This window comes from Cavia porcellus, unplaced genomic scaffold (assembly GCF_034190915.1).
Source record: "Cavia porcellus strain 051 isolate PalLab524CR breed Dunkin Hartley unplaced genomic scaffold, mCavPor4.1 scaffold_4, whole genome shotgun sequence".
Taxonomy (NCBI): Eukaryota; Metazoa; Chordata; class Mammalia; order Rodentia; family Caviidae; genus Cavia; species Cavia porcellus.
Genome location: NW_026947487.1, coordinates 69,193,911 through 69,209,484, shown reverse-complemented (window position 1 = coordinate 69,209,484; position 15,574 = coordinate 69,193,911). Strand labels below are relative to the sequence as shown.

At 38.3% G+C, this 15,574-nt stretch overlaps 1 protein-coding gene across 12 annotated transcripts in view; it reads right to left on the bottom strand.

The window, feature by feature from the left end:
* Positions 1-15,574, bottom strand: part of Ccdc158 (coiled-coil domain containing 158) — a 90,088-nt gene that overhangs the window by 12,775 nt on the left and 61,739 nt on the right. For 10 of the 12 annotated variants that reach the window (XM_063247232.1, XM_063247231.1, XM_003477569.5 and 7 more), the window contains 3 exons: positions 6,214-6,362; positions 3,593-3,652; positions 1,894-1,953 (listed from right to left, as the gene is read on the bottom strand). In XM_063247232.1, the coding sequence (XP_063103302.1) occupies positions 1,894-1,953; positions 3,593-3,652; positions 6,214-6,362 (269 nt within the window). Of the gene's footprint in view, positions 1-1,893; positions 1,954-3,592; positions 3,653-6,213; positions 6,363-15,574 lie in introns of those variants that run through there. The other 2 variants (XR_010046951.1, XR_010046952.1) reach the window with 2 other exon arrangements.

Sequence of the window (15,574 nt, the reverse complement as noted above, 5' to 3'; positions counted from 1 at the left end):
AGCCAATTAAGTATCAATCCTCAAGGGGGTAAAGACAAGACCTCTACCTATTCCCTTCCAATAGCACAACAATGATCCAGTCAGAGTGGGGGAATGTAGGGACAGTGAGAAGGGGAGACAGGCAGAGACATAGGGCATGGCAAACATGGTGTGATAGATGGCTACAGAAATGACCACCTAGTTATTGCAAATTGCCCTTTGTGAAACCTTTACAGGTGAAGAACAGAACAGTTTTGTTTTTCTCTTTCTTTCTCTCTCTCTTACTCTTTCTTTCTTTCTTTCTTTCTCTCTTTCTTGTCTCTCTGAGGCAGTGTTACTATGCAGTTCGGGCTGGCCTTGAGCTCACTTTGTAGCCCAGGCTAGTCTGGAATTCACAATGATCCTCCTGCCTCAACTTCCCAACTGCTGGGATTACAGGTCTGAGCCACCATACCCGGCAGAACAGTTATTCTTACAAACCCATTTTTTATATATGGGAAACCCCCTAAAACTCCATAAAACCTTAGCCCTCTGTAGCAACAAGCTTACTCCAGCAACAAAGGCTAAGACACTGCTTGGCTTTAAACCCCTATAAAAATGGTCAGAGCAAGGTAGACCCCACTTTGGAGCTAAACAAACTTGTAGCTTGATGGCTTTGTTCCCACCTTTGCAATATTATATGTATAATCTGCTTCACATTCCTTTCACTTTCTGAGTTCCTTGTTCTGGGCTGGATGAACTAGGGGATCTTTGGCTTTGAGTCAGCCTTGCCCCACCACTGCATTCCTCACCAGGGTGAGAGCAAGAACCCCAGAGAACAGGAGGGTCACTGTGGGAAATCCCTTGCTGTGACACTACACTGAAATAACAGATATGTACCATCATGCTGGCTCTGCTCTTCGCTTTTTAATTCTCCATTTTACAAATATACAATGGAGTTCCCAGAAGGTCAATACCACAACAGATTAGAAACATCACAGTTATGAGATTCTAGCTGTCTTTTATTTAGCTGCTAAACTGTAAAAACAATGTTCAGTGTTTTTAAGAATGTAGATTTTTTTTCCATGATAAGACAGCAGTATGAATCGTTCTGCTAAAGGAAGCAGATCTTTCTAGTCCCAGGAGAGCACCAGTTCCTCGAAAAAGTAGCTCCTCTCTTGCCTCTGACTGAGCTCCTCCCTGAATACTCAGTCCAGGTCCCCAGAGCAGCATACAGTGATGATCACAGCATCTTCTCTGCAGCCAGCCAGACTGAGTTCAACCTTTATCTCCTCTGCCTACAAGATGTATGACCTCGGGAAGTTTTTAAGTAATCTGAGCCTTCACTTCTAATCTACACATGGGAAACATAGATCAGATGAGATAAAAAGATGATTCTAAAACAATCAGAAAAGAGGGAAATAAAAATATATAGTCGATAGTATGGTTATTATAATATGTAGTTGATAGTGGTTATACCAAAGGAGGAAATCAAGACTATTTGTTTTGGGCTGAGAGAAACATATTTACAGAGGTTTGAGTTCTCTGTGTTGTAATCAGGTAGGAGAGGCAGTGAGAAGCTATGTATAATCTGATTCCGTTCATTTACTGAATGATAGTCACTGAATTGCTTCTGGTGGCAGAGCTGAAAGCAGAGCTTGCAAACACAGAAACCATGAGGATATACAGGGGAGTTGTGAAAATAGGAAAGATAAAAATTAGGTTTCTTCACGCTATCAGTCAGTGAACAGAGCTCCGACTGTAAATAGCTCAAACACAGAGCCCACACAAGTTCTACTCACTGTTGTACTTGGGCCCAGCACATCGCAAGGTGGGGTAGGGTGGGGTGGGGTGAGGGTGGAGAGTGGGGGTGTAGTTTGCCTTTTTGAATTGGCACATAGTAGTAAACTGTAGGCTGGTACAATCACTTCTCACCTGCTGAGGGTTCCACTTGACTTGCTGCCTTCCAAGGAATCCCTTAGTGAGTTGTTGCTTCTGTTGGTAGAAGGATGGAAGAAATTAAAGAGCACACATTACTTTCTTACCATCTAACAAGGTTTGTGAGAGAAATTTATTTATTCTTGTTTTTTATTTATTTATTTTGGTATTGGGGTTTGGACCTGGGGCCATGAACACCCTAAGCACCCATTTTCCCACCGAATTACACCCTCAGCCCAATTTATTTTTATGCAGGGTAAATGACATCATCTGCTAGCTAGCTAGCTAGGTCATAAAGAATGACTCTTTCGATAAAACAGAATTATTCATGTGAACATTACTTTCACACACAGACTCCTGCCAGGGATTTAGCTCAGCAGCATAAGTGCCTGCCTTGCAAGTGCGTGGTCGTGAGTTCAATCCCTGGTACCAAAGGAAAAAAAAAAAGCAGACATAGACTCCAAAAAGTGAGTTTGGGGCTCTTCCAGGTGGAGGAAATAGTATAGAGAGAAGTTCGAAGATAAAAGATACGAATTTTACGGAGTCAGGAGAAAACTAATTTGATCAGAGTGTAACAGAGCAGTAAAGGAGACAGATGACAAGTCAGAAGTGTCTCAGCGCCTGTCCAAGGGTCCTCACACTTACTGCAGCAGGCAGTAAGCACCTACCAACATTTCCAAGCAACGGCCTCTGCGACTTCCCTAAATCTCAAGTTAATTTTGGGCCTTTTGGGCTAACGTCTATTCTAAGTTGTCTTTCAAAGATCTTATTCAGGGTATGGACTACTTTTTTTTTTTTTTTTTTTGCTGTTTTGTTTTGTCAGGCAGGATCTTGCTACTTAGTTCAGGTTGGCCTTGAACTCACCATGTAGCCCAGATTGGCCTCGAACTTGTGGTGATCTTCCTCCCTCGGCTTCCTGAGTGCTGGGATTACAAGTATGTACAACCACAGCTGGCTTGCTTTCTGCTCTTTTTAATGATTTTACTTAAAAATTCAGCTATTTTCAGTAAGATTATTCTTATAACTTCACATTGAAATTATCATCATATCCCAGAACACTCTTCATAATTGTTAATCAAGTTATTGAAAATATGTGTAAATGTAGACAAAATCATTACCTCCCCAAGAATACACAGCTCCCTGTAGTTAAACATCTGTGCTACAGTTGGGATACTGAATGTCCTCCAGAAGCTCTTAGCAAGGGGCGCTACTGGACAGTGGTAGAGCCTTTAGGAGGTGAAATCCTTGGGTTACTGGGAGCAAGACCCAAAGGAGACTGTAGGATCCTGAATCCTTTTTGTCTTTTTTGCTTCTTGATAGTGAGGTGAGCACTTAGCTCAGCTATCCAGTCCACACCACCCATGCCCCCTATTGGATTAGAACCTGCAGAACTATAAGCTAAATAAACCTTTTCTCTTATAAGTTAATTACTTCACATATTTCATTATAGTGAAACAAAGCTAATATAATCAGCAAAAAAACAGAAAATGTCTTATAGAGTTGATTTCTAAAAAGTAAATTTGTAAATTTACTTAAAATCTTTTTTTAGAATCAGTTAAAAATACAACAGTTTTCCTTCATGGACCAAAATGTCTGCCAAGTTCTATGAAAATCACTGAACCAGACCATCCCATTTAACCAGGCCACATAAATGTCCTTGGGAAATTAATTAATCAGAATTATAACTTGTGCTTACCTATGGCATATGTCTGATCTCAGGCTTGATTCCATAATGCAATCTCTTACCCTATCATCCCTGTGTAGACAAATATAATTCAGTTAATTACATGCAGATCAATTTCTAGATTTGATTTTTTTTGTAGTTTTTTTTTTTTTTTTTTTTTTTGAGACATAGGACCTCACTATGTAGTTAAGGCTGGCACTGAACTATGTAGCCCAGAATGGCCTCAAACTCATGATCCTCTTGCTGCAGTGTCTCAAATACTGGGATTACAGGTGTGGGCCACTACATCTGGCAAAGCTGCATGTTTTAAAAATAATCAATGGATGAGGCCAGGGATATGGCTCAGCGGTACAGCACCTGCCTAGCAAGCACAAAGTCCTGAGTTTGATTCCAGTACCAAAAAAAGGAAAAAAAAAAAAAAAAAAAAAAAACCAATGGCTCATATGTGTTTCATTTTTCTTTTCTGTTTCTGTTTTTTGGTGGTGGTGTTTGTTTCATATTTTGACCCTGGTCTTTGTTATGATTTGTTTCTAGATGACCCCCAAAGTCTCACATAGACATAGGTGAGGCTTTTTAGACATGGCTGGATCTAGGATGTGCCATGCTGAGATTCAGGGTGTGATGTTGGGAGCAAGTGTTCCTTATCCTGAGTGTGAGCAGCACCAATCAACAGTGTGTAAGCCTGGACTGACTATAAAGGAGAGAGGAAAGTCTGCTTCTCTTGCTACTGTTGCTGCCTTGCTGTTCCTGCTTGCTCGCCATGGACTATTTCTGCCTTGCGATGCCCCTCTGCTATTCCACCTTGCCTTGGAGCCAGCCAACTATGAACTGAAATCTCTATAAACTGTAAGCTACAATAAACCTTTCCTTGTTTAACTTTGGATTTTGGGTATTTTGTCTCAACAATAAAGAAAATAAAGACACTCTTTCTATGTAGTCCAGAGATGGCCTTGAACTCACTATGTAGCCCAAGGTAGCCTCAAACTTATGATTCTTCCGTCTTAGCCTCCAATGTCCTGATCACAGTCTTGCACCACCGTACCCAGCAATGTAACTGTTTTTTTAAATATTGTATTTTATTTTATTTCATTATTTTTTGTCTTTTTGAGACAGAGTCTATGTAGTTTAGGCTGGCCTTGAGCTCACTTTGTAGCCTAGACTAGTTTCAAACTTGCAAGGATCCTTCTGCCTCAGCCTCCCAAGTGCTGGGATTACAGGTGTACACCACACCTGACAACTGTGGGTTTTAGGTTTCCAAGAAAATTGAACAAAAAGCTACCTGTAGAATTTATTAAATCAAAAATGCTTTCTTTCCCTGGAGTCTTATGCACTAGGTGTTTAGTTTTTAGTGACAGGTCATTTGCACGATTACAAAAAATTAACAAATCCTTTGAAGGAAAGAACTAAATATCTTTCTGTTCAATGCAGTTCAATACAGTTCAACTGCATCTTTAGTGGCTGGTGTGCTAGAAAGCTGACAAGGAAGCATGGGAGTGCTATAAAATGACTGGTGCTGAGAACCAGTGGCTGGGACTTTTACTCCTGGCTTTGCCTTAGCTTTCTAGAAGCAGGTAGGTTAACCTATGCCTAAGTTTACATAATTGTCAAAAGGGCTAATACTATCCTGGCTGAGAAGGGACACTGTAGTCATGACAAGAATGCAAGTGTTCTTCAAATGAAAATACTCTTTGATGGAGGAGTCGTTAGTGGAATATTTCTGATATTATGTTATTCAGATAATGTAAATTATGGTAGGCAATAGGGATATTATTATTAATATTAAAAACAATTAGATAAATCCAGCCAATATTTTGGCATCTTGGGACAGTATATAGTAATTGAACATTTAAGTAACTGCTGCATAACCAGAAATAAGTATTACAAAAAAGGCTATAATACTAAAAATAAATATATACCATATTAAAATGCCTTAAGATAACTAATCTAAATGATCACACAAAACACAATTTAAAAAGCATTATTTGAAAAGAAGATGAAAACACCACAGATATCTGCAGCTATTCGCTGAGAGAGTTAAGGGTTACAGTTAGGTTGAGGGTGAGCTAGCTGAATCCTTTTGGTCTTTTACTAACTGAAGACAACTGGAACCAAGGTCTTTCCTGCAGGCTCATACCTGGAATGTCAGAAAGCTCTTGGAGTCCTAGGGTGTGTGCTACAATCAAATTAACCTGTGAAACTGGTGTTTTTCTCATTTATAAAATGGGATGAATGAACTTTGGCCTCAGGTGGTGGTTGTGATATTCAAATGAGATTAGGATGTGAACTGTGCTGGGAATTATAAATTACTATAGAAATGTAACTCTGAGTAACACTTTCCACTGTGAGTATCTCTTGCTATCGTTTCTTTTTTTTTTTTTTTTTTTTTTGTCGTTTTCGTTTTTCATCGGTACCAGGGATCGAACTCACGACTGCCTGCTTGCAAGGCAGGCGCTTATGTCGCTGAGCTAAATCCCCAGCCCCTTGCTATTGTTTCTTTTGCTCAACTCCTCCACTTTTACTTGCTTCCCCTGACAACTTCAGATATTCTCCAAAGTTGTTTGATCTGCAACATTCCAAAGAGTTCTGTATGCACAGCCTTCCCCTCCTGAGTGCCACCCTACACAGCCACGCACAAGGCCCCGAGTGACGGCGCTCTCCCCTCGTCCTCCGCCTTGCTCAGCTGCACTGCCGGCTCCTCATTGATCACGCTTCTCAGCTCCTGCAGAAGCTGTTTCAGGTCCTTCGTAGGGTCTTCTTTCAGTGCCGCGGTCTTTGCCGAGTGCTGAGTTAAAACAATGTGCAGAATAATGACCCTTCTTTATTCAGATTTGTTTTTTTCTGTTAGCAGATTAATTCAACTGGTAAATAGAAATTATGGAAGCGCAAGAGGAAAATAAAAATCACCTGAAATCTTAGCACAGAAGGATTGCCAGTAATAACCAATCAAAAATCAATAGAGAAGCTGGGCTTGGCAGCATACACCTATAATCCTAGAATTCTGGGATTGTGAGGCAAGAGGCTGGAAAGTTTAAACCCCGTCTAGCACCTTAGTGACTTAGTGAGACTCTGTCTCGAAAATTAAAAAGGGCTGGGGATGCAACTCAGTGCAAAGGTCCTCGGTTCAATCTCTGGTACTACAAAAAAAAAAAAAAAAAAATCAATAGAGTACTTAATTTACAGTTGTATGCATGTTTATGTGTATATATGTATATATATTCAAACTATAAACATTTATTTTAAAAGTTTTAATTCTAACAATGTAGTGTAAACATCCTTACCATGTTACTAAATATTCTGAATTACTTCTGGGAAAAATAATATTGATACTTTGTTTTGGGTTGAACTAATGTTATAAGACAATAGAAAGCTACAGAAATCTTTAGAAATGTACAAATCTACCCCTGAAGTTTCACTGGTGAGAAAAGAGACATCCAATAATTCCCAGTGCTGAAAATCAAACTCAGGGCCTTGTACATCTTCGGCAACCACTCTACCACTGAGATACAGAGAATTCAACAAACATTTTCAAACTCTATTAGCAGGTATTTGAGAAAAACCTAAGATCTTCAGATTGACATAGAGCTGTCTAGTGATCATTCTTGATGGAATAAGACACACATGTGCTTCTAGGAGGCCCATGGAGAGGGAGCCAATGCAGCCATCAGAAGCTGCCCAATGTGTCACTGAGCTGCTTGGCTGAGGCATCTGCCCCACTGTACACTTTCACCTTTAACACAAGGTGGTACAAAACACTAGATTTTGGGTTTCCCTCCACCCCCACCCCAAACTACATCCAACACTGAGCTAAAGCTCTCAGGAGCTGTCCAACTAAAAGCACAGTATGTAAACAATGGTCTTTTCAGGGTATCAATGGTCATCTTACCTGTAAATTGCCATGATGAGCCTGAGGTTTCAGAAATTAGATTGTATTACTGTACTAAATTTGACGTCATTCTTTTAAGCATAAATATGTGAAACAGTTTCTTAATCATAAATAAAAACATTTGTCTCCTAGAAAACTATCCAGTTTTACTCAACATTTGTTCTTGTCCTAGCCCTCATACAATAATATCCAGTGTGCAATAAAACCTCATAAACCTGGTGAATGTTATGGTTTTGATCAAGAAGGACCCCAAAACTCTGCTGTGCTCAGAGCTGAGCATTTGGAAGGGAATGAGAGCACTTTCGTAGGGTCTTGTTTTAACTCAGCACTCGGAGAGGTGATACAGCTGACTTCCTGTAGGGAGGTAGAGTCTAATTGGAAGAAGCAGTCACTGACTGTGAACTGAAGGGCCTCACTTCTTTCTCTGCTCCTCACTTCCCTCACTCCCTGCATCCTGGTTACCACAACGTGAGAAGCTTTTTCTCTGCTACAGGCCTTTGCCATGTGATTTCTGCCTTGGAGCCAGCTGAACACAAATTATGCCATGAACCAAAATGAACTTCTCTTCCTTTAAGCTGTGTATGCCAAGTATTATATTCCAGTGACAAGAAAGTGATTAAGATTGTAAGGAAAATGTTATCATATTCCAATCTTAAGTCACCTTAGCTGTAACCTGAACTTTGTATCTTCTAGGAAGTTTACTTAATAGGCCTTGATAATGTTAAAATGTTTAAGTCCTTGACATTTATTAGAAATTACCAATTTAACAATCTATATACATATAACTATCATCCCCATCTTCATGATACCCAGGTTCTTTAAGAGTAATTGGTGCTTTACAAGACCAATATTTTGTGGCTTTTTTTTATATTACTGGGGACCAAATGCAGGTCCCTTGCACAGGTGAGAACTCTAGCCCTGAGCTACACACCAGCCCCAGGTCACAGGGTTTTAAAACCTATCCAATTCTACCACTCACTTAATAATTAATCATAATCAGTCCAACAACATTCTCTCATTGACCTCATCCTAATCCTCGTTTTCTGAACTTCTGAAATGTGTGCTGCTCTTCTAACACACAATATAATCATAGAGATAAAGACTTGGTCTAATCAGCATGGTCTCTAAACACTCCATTACACATAACTCATACTTTTAGCTTGATATAAAAATTACAAAAATGTCAAGGTTAGAAGGGCCTGAAGATCTAAATCCAAACCAATCCCCAATCAGAAGTAATGATGGAATTTCTCCACAGCAAATCAGCAATGTACATATTTAGCCTCTGCTTGGTCATCAAAGACCAAGGAAGCTAGATAAACATTATCATGGTTTAGATCTGAAATGTCCCCCAAAAGTCTCATGTATTCAGAGGCATTTGGAAAGTGACTAGGCAATAGGGGTGCCACACTCATGGTGGATTCATCCACTGATGAGCCCATGACTGAACGTGCTGTTAGGAGATGGGCCCAGATGCAGGCACATCACTGGGATGTGACCAGGAATGGTGCACTCCTGTCCTTGGCTCTTGCCTTCTCTGCTTCCTGGCTGCAGGGGTTGGGCAGCTTTCCTCCACTATGTCCTTTTCCCCTACCATTCTTCTCATGTATGTAAGACTGGTTCAGTACTCCAAAATAAATGACCATATACTCTATGCGGTGGTCGGCAACACTTCTACCAGGCCATCTGCTCATCAGTGAGATGAAAGCCCAGTGGGGCTCTTCAACAGACAAAGAAAGTCAGTTGCTCAACTGACCCTTAAAATACTTCACTTACTCAAAAATAAGTGCCTGCTTTTTCTTTATCTATCACTGCTAACAAGTCCAGACTACTTTACTCAGTGGAATTCCTAGTAAATACTGTAAATTTGGATTATTATATGCCAAAGTCAAGGGTAGGGCTACTAGTTCTTTGCAAATGTTTGCTGAGGTTCTCCTGTGAGTAGAAATAAGAATAAGATGCTTATATAATTACCAGCCATTGGGACTCAAGGCATCTTCAAGAATATCTGTTCCTGCCAAATTGCTGTGTATATATAGATGGAAACTAAAGTTCTCACACTGACCCTAGATCAGTGATGGTGAACCTTTTAGAGACTGAGCACCTAACTGTAACCCAAAATGTACTTATTCATCACAAAGTGCCAACATGACAATTAAGCCTGAATATTGAGGTTTTAGTTTAGAAGAAAACCAACTCATACTTTGACATCTTTTGTCCTAAAAACACAGTAACAGAGCTTTCAATGATACAGTTTTTTATTGAAAGGCAAACGTGCATTTGCCATACTTTTGCATAATTAATGTGATCTTTGCTGTTGTATGTATGCTGATAATTTGTCAAACGTTGGTGGGGTGACTTGGCTTGGCATGTCAACAGAGAAGGGCAAATTGACAGAGAAGCTCTGTGTGATTGCTGTGACACATACGCCATAGTTTGCCACTACTGCCCTACACATCTCACCAAATTAGTGCCAAGTTAGGAATAACAACAACAACAACAAAGTCCTACTTGTATTCAGTCCTACTTTGATGCTTTAGATAGATTTAATAATAGGGGAGACAGGGGCATGGTGGCCAAGGAGTCTATGGGAGCTCTTTATATTGTTCCTACTCTATTTTTCTGTATATCTAAAACTGTTCTAAAGAAATTAAGTCTATTAATTTAGAAAAAGAACAAAATCATGGACTTTTCAAAAAAAAACAACAGAAAGTATTATCAATGTGTCTGTTGGTCAGCACTGTGTATACTGGGGCACTCAATAAACTATGCTCTTCCCATTATCTACTAACTCTAGTATAGGTAAAATTGGCAGTGCTTTTTTGCTTTAATATGTAATTATTGCTTTGAACACTTTTAACAAGTTTGAACATTTTCATATTTACTTTTAATTTGCATTTCTTCTTTGTGAATTTTGTATGCACTTTTATGTGTGTGTGGGGGGTGGTAGTACTGGAAAATGAACCCAGGATCTTGAACTGAGATGCATCTTTAGCCCTTGTTACTTTTTCTTTTGTGATAGGGTCTTGCTAGGTTGCACAGGCTGGCTTTGAACTTATGATTACCCTGTCCACCCTTCAAGTAGCTAGGAGGTGGGATTTTAGTATGCACTACCACACCCAGCTTGTATCTACATCTTTAGTAAGCTCTTCTTGTAGTGTGCACTCTCTTTATCTACACATGTAAGAATTCTATATATTATAGATATTAATCTTTTATCTATTAGAAATATTAATCTAGTTGTGATTTCCTTTTGATTTTTAAGAAGGAAACTTAGTTTTTTAGTCAGTTATCAATCTTTCCTTTCAATATTTGAATGTCGTGTAATCTTTTTGTTCATTTATTCTAATATAAGTTTATTACATATGGAGCCAGATGTGATGGCACATGCCTATAAAAGACAAAGAAATGTTTTAAAAATGTAAAAAAATTACATATGGAATGCATTTTTATTTATAACATGAGCAAAACACACATTTTGAAATCAGAAAATAACTAAGAAATAACTCTAAAATATTGTATGGCAAAGAACAGAACATAAGTTCCTCCTGAAGTTACTAGAACCCAGCAAAGGATCTTGCTGTCCCCTGCCCCAATCTTGTGATCCTTAGGATACACAGTAGGCTATTTCTAGGAAACACTTGTTCTTAGAGTAAACCTTCTTCAACTTTTTAGTTTCAGGAGAAGACTACAAACTTATGCTACTATTAAACATAAGATTTCTGATTTTATTAGTTTCCTATTACATTTTTACTCTGAAATAATTTTGTGTTAGCTTTGTTTCTAAACTTACTACTAAATTATATCTCTAATGTTATATCTCCATCTTACCTATCCAAGTGCTATTTCCTCTGATAGCTTTGAGGACATAACAGGCACACTTAGGAGTCATTATGGAAGATTAGTAACATTCAGGAGAATGTATAACTTCTGAATGATTCCTATGTCTAGTCTCCAAGAAGATACATGAAAAAGCTAATCATAAAAGCTTGATCTCATTCAGCTTGAATTGACTATTCTGAATATGTCCAAATTCATCTTCTCATACTTACATTTGTTTTAGAAGACTGTAGTAGGAATGGAATATTAAACACTATTTATTTAATATATTAGGAACAGATGAGTAGGAAACAAGAGAAAAGTCACAATGTGCTAAAAATTGTTTACCCCATCTTGGGTACTTCATTGGTAAAGATCAAGCATACAATACACACACACACACATACACATACACACACACATACTGCTATATAACCAAAAATGTATCATTTAAAATATTTTATTTTGTATTTTGAAATAGCCTTTATCTGAAACAATCTAAAATGCTTCTATATCAAGTCAAAATACTTTTACATCTAGCCACTAATTACATATATATGTATACATAGTAATTTAATGCATGGACACATGTGCATGGGCACACACAGGTGTTTTTTTTTTTCTGGTACTGCTGTGTGAACTCTATAAATCAGTTTGCTTCTTGAGCCCTAATTTCCCTATCTTAGGCATTATAATCATAGCATTTCATGTGAGTAGCTGGGGGCATAAACTAGACAATCTACAGAAGTATAGTGCCTGGCACATGAATTTTTAAGAATCATGAACTAAGACTATCATGAAGGCAAATGATAAAGATAATTAAAAAGGCAATGGGGAACAATCCACAGTAATATTCTACTTCTGAACATGACACTTGGCATTTATTTCTCCTCTATTCAAAGCCCAACAAAAGTAACACTTTTAAAGGAATGAAGAACAAAGAAAAGAAAAGGGAGGACTGGGGATTTAGCTCAGCAGCACAAGTGCTGCCTGGCAAGCACAAAATCATGAGTTCGATCTTTGGTACTAAAAAAAAAGAAAAGAAAAAGAAAGAAAACAAAAGAAAAGGGACCGCAGAATGAATAATGATAACAAAATTTGGGGAGAGAGAGAAAGCAATGGATAATTTGGAACTGACTTAGAGAAACACAGAAAGCTAAAACTTACGGCACCGGCAGAGAAGTAGGCAACAAGAGGCCAGCTGCTCTGCACCTGAGAGGTCCCTCTGGCTACAAGTTAGAACCTTGCGTGTTCCTGAAGGCCAGGTAAGACAGGTGCTGCAAAAGGGCAGGCCTGGTTAGAAGTCTGCAGAAAACATTGTTAGGATTGTAGATGTTCTCTTCATGAAGTGGGGCAATTATTTCGTTTCCATTTGATCTCTGGGTAATGGTGAACCAAAGGACTTTAGACTATGTAGGGCTGCTATCTGGCACAGCAAGAGGAAGGTTGCAATGGAAGTATGAGTGTTACAGGGAACTGGAGAGACGGACAGACAGGTATTCCAGACTCCCTCCTCCATGACTTCTTACAGTTCAGACAGGAATAAAGGAGTCTCTCTTCAGGGGAAATGACTGGTCCAAGGATAAAGACATAGATAATTCTGGGGTCCTCAGTACAAAAGCAGTACTTAACCATCTAACAGCTGACAAACATGACAACCTTACACAGAGCTTTGAATCATTTTCATTGTTTCAGAGTTCATCAACCTTAAATATGGATGGAATGCCAAGGATCACCAGCACCGAAGGAAATTTTCTAACTTGAAAGACAGATATCAAGACATAAAAAATGAATTGGAAGAAATTATCAAAAAGTTGAACTTAAACAGAAAAGAGAAAGTATTACATCCATGAAAGAATAGAAATCTACAAAGACATAAAGTACACAGAAAAGGTTCCCAGAAAATAAAAATGGTATGTGACAACAACAACAAAAAATCAATAGGTGTTTGAAAGAGAGTTGAAGAAATTTCTCAATAGGTGGAAACAAAAACCAAAACCAAAAAATGGAGTTAAAACTAAAGAAAATTAAGCAAATCAATCCAGAAGATTTAATAGACAATTAACAGGAATTCCAGGAGAGAACTGAGAAAATGGAGGGGGAAAAATGATCAAATAAGTAATATAAGAAAATTTCTGAGAACTAAAGAACACAAGAACTCGCTAAGTACCTAGCAGAGATCATTGTGAAAGGAAAGCCAGAGGTAAAGAAAAGATTCTACAAGATTTAAGAAAAGACTGGTCATATGCAAGCACAGCAGCAACAAAACTAAGTAGGAATAAAGGCTTTTTTAAAAAGGCAAGGTTTATAAAGAATGAAATGTGCCCTTTAAACAGGGAGCCACCGAGTTACAAGCTCTGTTGGAAGAAAGAAAAAAATGAAGAAAGTAACAAAATCTCAAAACAGGAAAAAGGATGATAGGAGTTCGCCAGGTTGGAGTGGGAAGAAAACCCAAGAGGGCAACAACCATGCAGAGGTCTCCAGAGCACCCAACACATATCAGACCAGGAAGACAGGGTCGACATCGCACAGCCAAGATGTGAGTATGCTAGATAAGCAGCTGACACATCTAACCTGCTGGCTCATACTAAACTGGAATAATTTGGAGGTTTAGGGATCTAAAAATCAAGCTAGAAAGTAAAGCAATTATTCAATCTAAAATAAAAAATAATCATAGTTCACTGTACAACCTAGCTAGAGAATATTTTGTCATAGTAAGTTAAATGCTCAACATAATTTAACCAAGATTTATGATTTCATGGAGTGGGTGTTACATAGAGAAACAAATTGTGTGTGTGTATGTGTGCGTGCATATATGTGTGAGGGGTTAAAAGAGGGCTAAGGTTTTACAATCTTCAATAGAAGTTTATAGATAATATACAAAATTAATATATAAGTAATAATTATAGAGGTATCATTTTTCTGTTCAGAAAACTTTTCTAAAAGTCTGCTTTGGGCTGGGAGTGTGGCTGTGGCAGAATGCTCACCCAGCTTATATAAGGGCCTCGGGTTGACCCCTCATACCACTAGAGAGTTGGCAACAGTGCACAATTGTGGACTGAAGTAGAGAACAAAGAAAACAGAGAAGTGAGGTATTCAGGTCACTATACTATAAGGGTTTCCAGCAGTTGATGGGCTAAGAAGGTGCTAGGAGCTTTTGACAAAATCAGGGCGATACAGAGATAAACCTGGAATTAAAAAAAAATGATACTAGAGGTAGAGGATAATTGTTTAAGATTTGAGATCAAAAGACTTGATCTGAGTAACTGCAATCTGTAAAAGTGCTGAGGTGATACAGGACTATCTGTGCTATGAGCTTAGTCACCAGTCCAAAAAAAAAATGATCTAGAAACCAAGATTTATCTCTTGCTTCTCATATTAGGTATCCACAACTCAATTAGTGAAAAATGGCAACAAAGAGACTAGATGACATCGTTACTAGAAACCAAGAGAATTCTCATCTGACCATTTTTACGACAGCAACTAATACAGTAGACAATAGGAAAAAAGGACTGTACAGACACATTGGCTGATAAAAAAAATTTTTTTTTTTTTAGTATGTGTGACTAGGGTCCCAGAAGGAAAAAAGAAAATGGGGCAGAATTGAGAAGGTAAGGAATGAAAATTTTCTGATGTCAATGATAGTATCAATTGACACATCCAGAAAGATCAGTGAATCCTAAAAAAGATGGACACAAAGAGTAAACAGTCAAGTCTTGGACTGTAAGTAACCTGGATAACAAGTTTTCTGAAAGACAAGTAAACATTTCTAAGAAATTTTAAACCCTGGAGAATAAGACTTAATTTTGTTATCAAAATGCAAAAATATGAGTCTGTCAGACCACGTTTATTCTTTAGAATATTTCTTTTTATGAATTATTAATTTTAATTTTGAGTTTTATTATATTAAACAATGAATACTTAGCAGGAAAAAATCACGAAAATAAAGTGTGGCGGAATGACAACTAGCGGTTACCCTGTAACACTCAGATGAACTGAATCAGCTTGGTGCTGGGTGTGGATGCCCCCCCCCCAGGATTGTTGCCAACATAAAAAAGGAAAGAAGGTGGTGGTGGTGGTTGTCCTGTTACCATTGGTTCTCCTGGAGGAGCTTGTTGAGCTTCTTTCCTGATATGAACTTAACTCTTTTTTTTTTTTTTTTTTTTTTTTTTTTTTGTCTTTTTCACTTTTATCGATACCGGGGATCGAACTCACGACCGCCTGCTTGCAAGGCAGGTGCTTATGCAGCTGAGCGAAACCCCCAGCCCAGAACTTAACTCTTTACATTGACA